Source organism: Echinops telfairi, unplaced genomic scaffold (genome assembly GCF_000313985.2).
Source record: "Echinops telfairi isolate 266 unplaced genomic scaffold, ASM31398v2 ScPeMD7_3073;HRSCAF=3698, whole genome shotgun sequence".
NCBI lineage: Eukaryota > Metazoa > Chordata > Mammalia > Afrosoricida > Tenrecidae > Echinops > Echinops telfairi.
This window is the reverse complement of record NW_022106971.1, coordinates 2091-3491: the sequence shown is the minus strand read 5'-3', so window position 1 is coordinate 3491 and position 1401 is coordinate 2091. Positions and strand designations below refer to the sequence as shown.

The window sequence follows — 1401 nt, the reverse complement described above, 5'->3', positions numbered from 1 at the left end:
GTTTCCTTCACTGCTTACTAGCGTCTGAAACTACCCAGTGCACTGTTCACTCCCCGCACCAGAAAGCAAGTCCATGCACTCACTGTCTTGCTCACCGCTATGCTCCCCTCTTCTAACATTGTACACTGTACACAGCAGAAACACTGATGGAGTTAACGAATGGATCCCTGGTGAGACAGAAAGGGGTTGATCTGCATTACAAACAATACAGACAAAGGTACAGGGATGTGCCTAATTCCAGATGCCAAATCTCGCCTAAATCCTCAAGCCTGACCAGCTCTCTACCAGGTCCCTACCAGGACAGCAGGTGCACGGCACTTGCTTACTTGGGAACAGGGAGTGCTCCAGAGAGTGTCTACGTACTTTGAACTCATCGGAGATCTCTGACATAAAGGAAGATATCTGCTTCATGAGGCGGTCGATGCTGCTCTCGCTGCCCGTCTTGAGGAGGGTGGTGATGGCCAGCGTGGCAATGCTGCGATTCGAGTCTGTGACCAGGTTCTCCAGATCCAGATTACAGGCTGTCACTGCAGACGGGTGCTTCATGGCAACCTGTTTGCAGCAAAGAGAGGTTCCCAACTGAGCCACGCCACAGGATAGGCTTGGCTAGGTCAGTCGACCTTTAGAAGAGATCATCTTTGGTGCAAGTAGAGTCCATGTGACCAGGGCTCCACTTTTCGTGGCTCAGGTCAGATGCTAGCAAACACCTCCAAACTGGCCAGTCCCACCTCCTGCTCCCCTCCCAGGCGGCTGGGCCCCCATTCTTCCTACTGCCCAGCTCTTACCTTGTTGAGGGTGCGGACGGCAGCGTAGCGGAGAGCGGCCTTGGGGGAGCTACAGAAAAGCTGGAGCACTGTGGGGAGACAGACGCCATGTGCCAGGATGCCCATGCTATGGGGGAGGCCTCCCAGGGTGTGGCAGGGAGATGGGAATCAGGGGTACACAGGGGCTCTCAGGCTGTTCAGACTCAAACCCCTGGCTCAGCTGATTATTTCCCTCCCCAGCCAGGAAGGCAAGTTCCCCTCTCCATGGGTACCTAACTCCATTGGCAGAGAGGCCCTGGTCTGTTTGCAAGAACACAGTCACTCCTGTGTGCCAGGCCCCAGGGTGTGCCAAGCACTGGGTGAAGCACATCAGGGGCCTTGTCTCGCTGGCTCCTCTCAGCCCTCTGCCTATGAGCAGCCAGCCCGACAGGCTCCAGAGCAGATCGCAATCCCACCTGGGCTCCTTTTTGGGGTCAGCTGACACTAAAAACACCCCATGCCTAAAATGCGATGAAGGAGTCCAGTGGGTCAACTTCTCAGCTGCCAACTGCAAGGTCAGCTGCTCGAATCCACCAGATAAAGAGACAGCAGGTCTGCTTATACACAGAGTCACAGGCTTGGAAACCCTGTGGGGCAG

At 55.3% G+C, this 1401-nt stretch overlaps 1 protein-coding gene across 1 annotated transcript; it reads right to left on the bottom strand.

Moving 5' to 3' along the window:
- Positions 1–363: 363 nt before the first annotated feature.
- On the bottom strand, positions 364–1325 carry LOC123522163 (coatomer subunit gamma-2-like; the record flags this gene model as incomplete). The annotated part of the gene is made up of 2 exons (XM_045294214.1): positions 786–1325; positions 364–552 (listed from the first exon to the last, which is right to left on the bottom strand). Coding segments are annotated over exons 1-2 (294 nt in total), but the record flags the coding sequence as incomplete, so codon positions are not given.
- Positions 1326–1401: the final 76 nt, after the last annotated feature.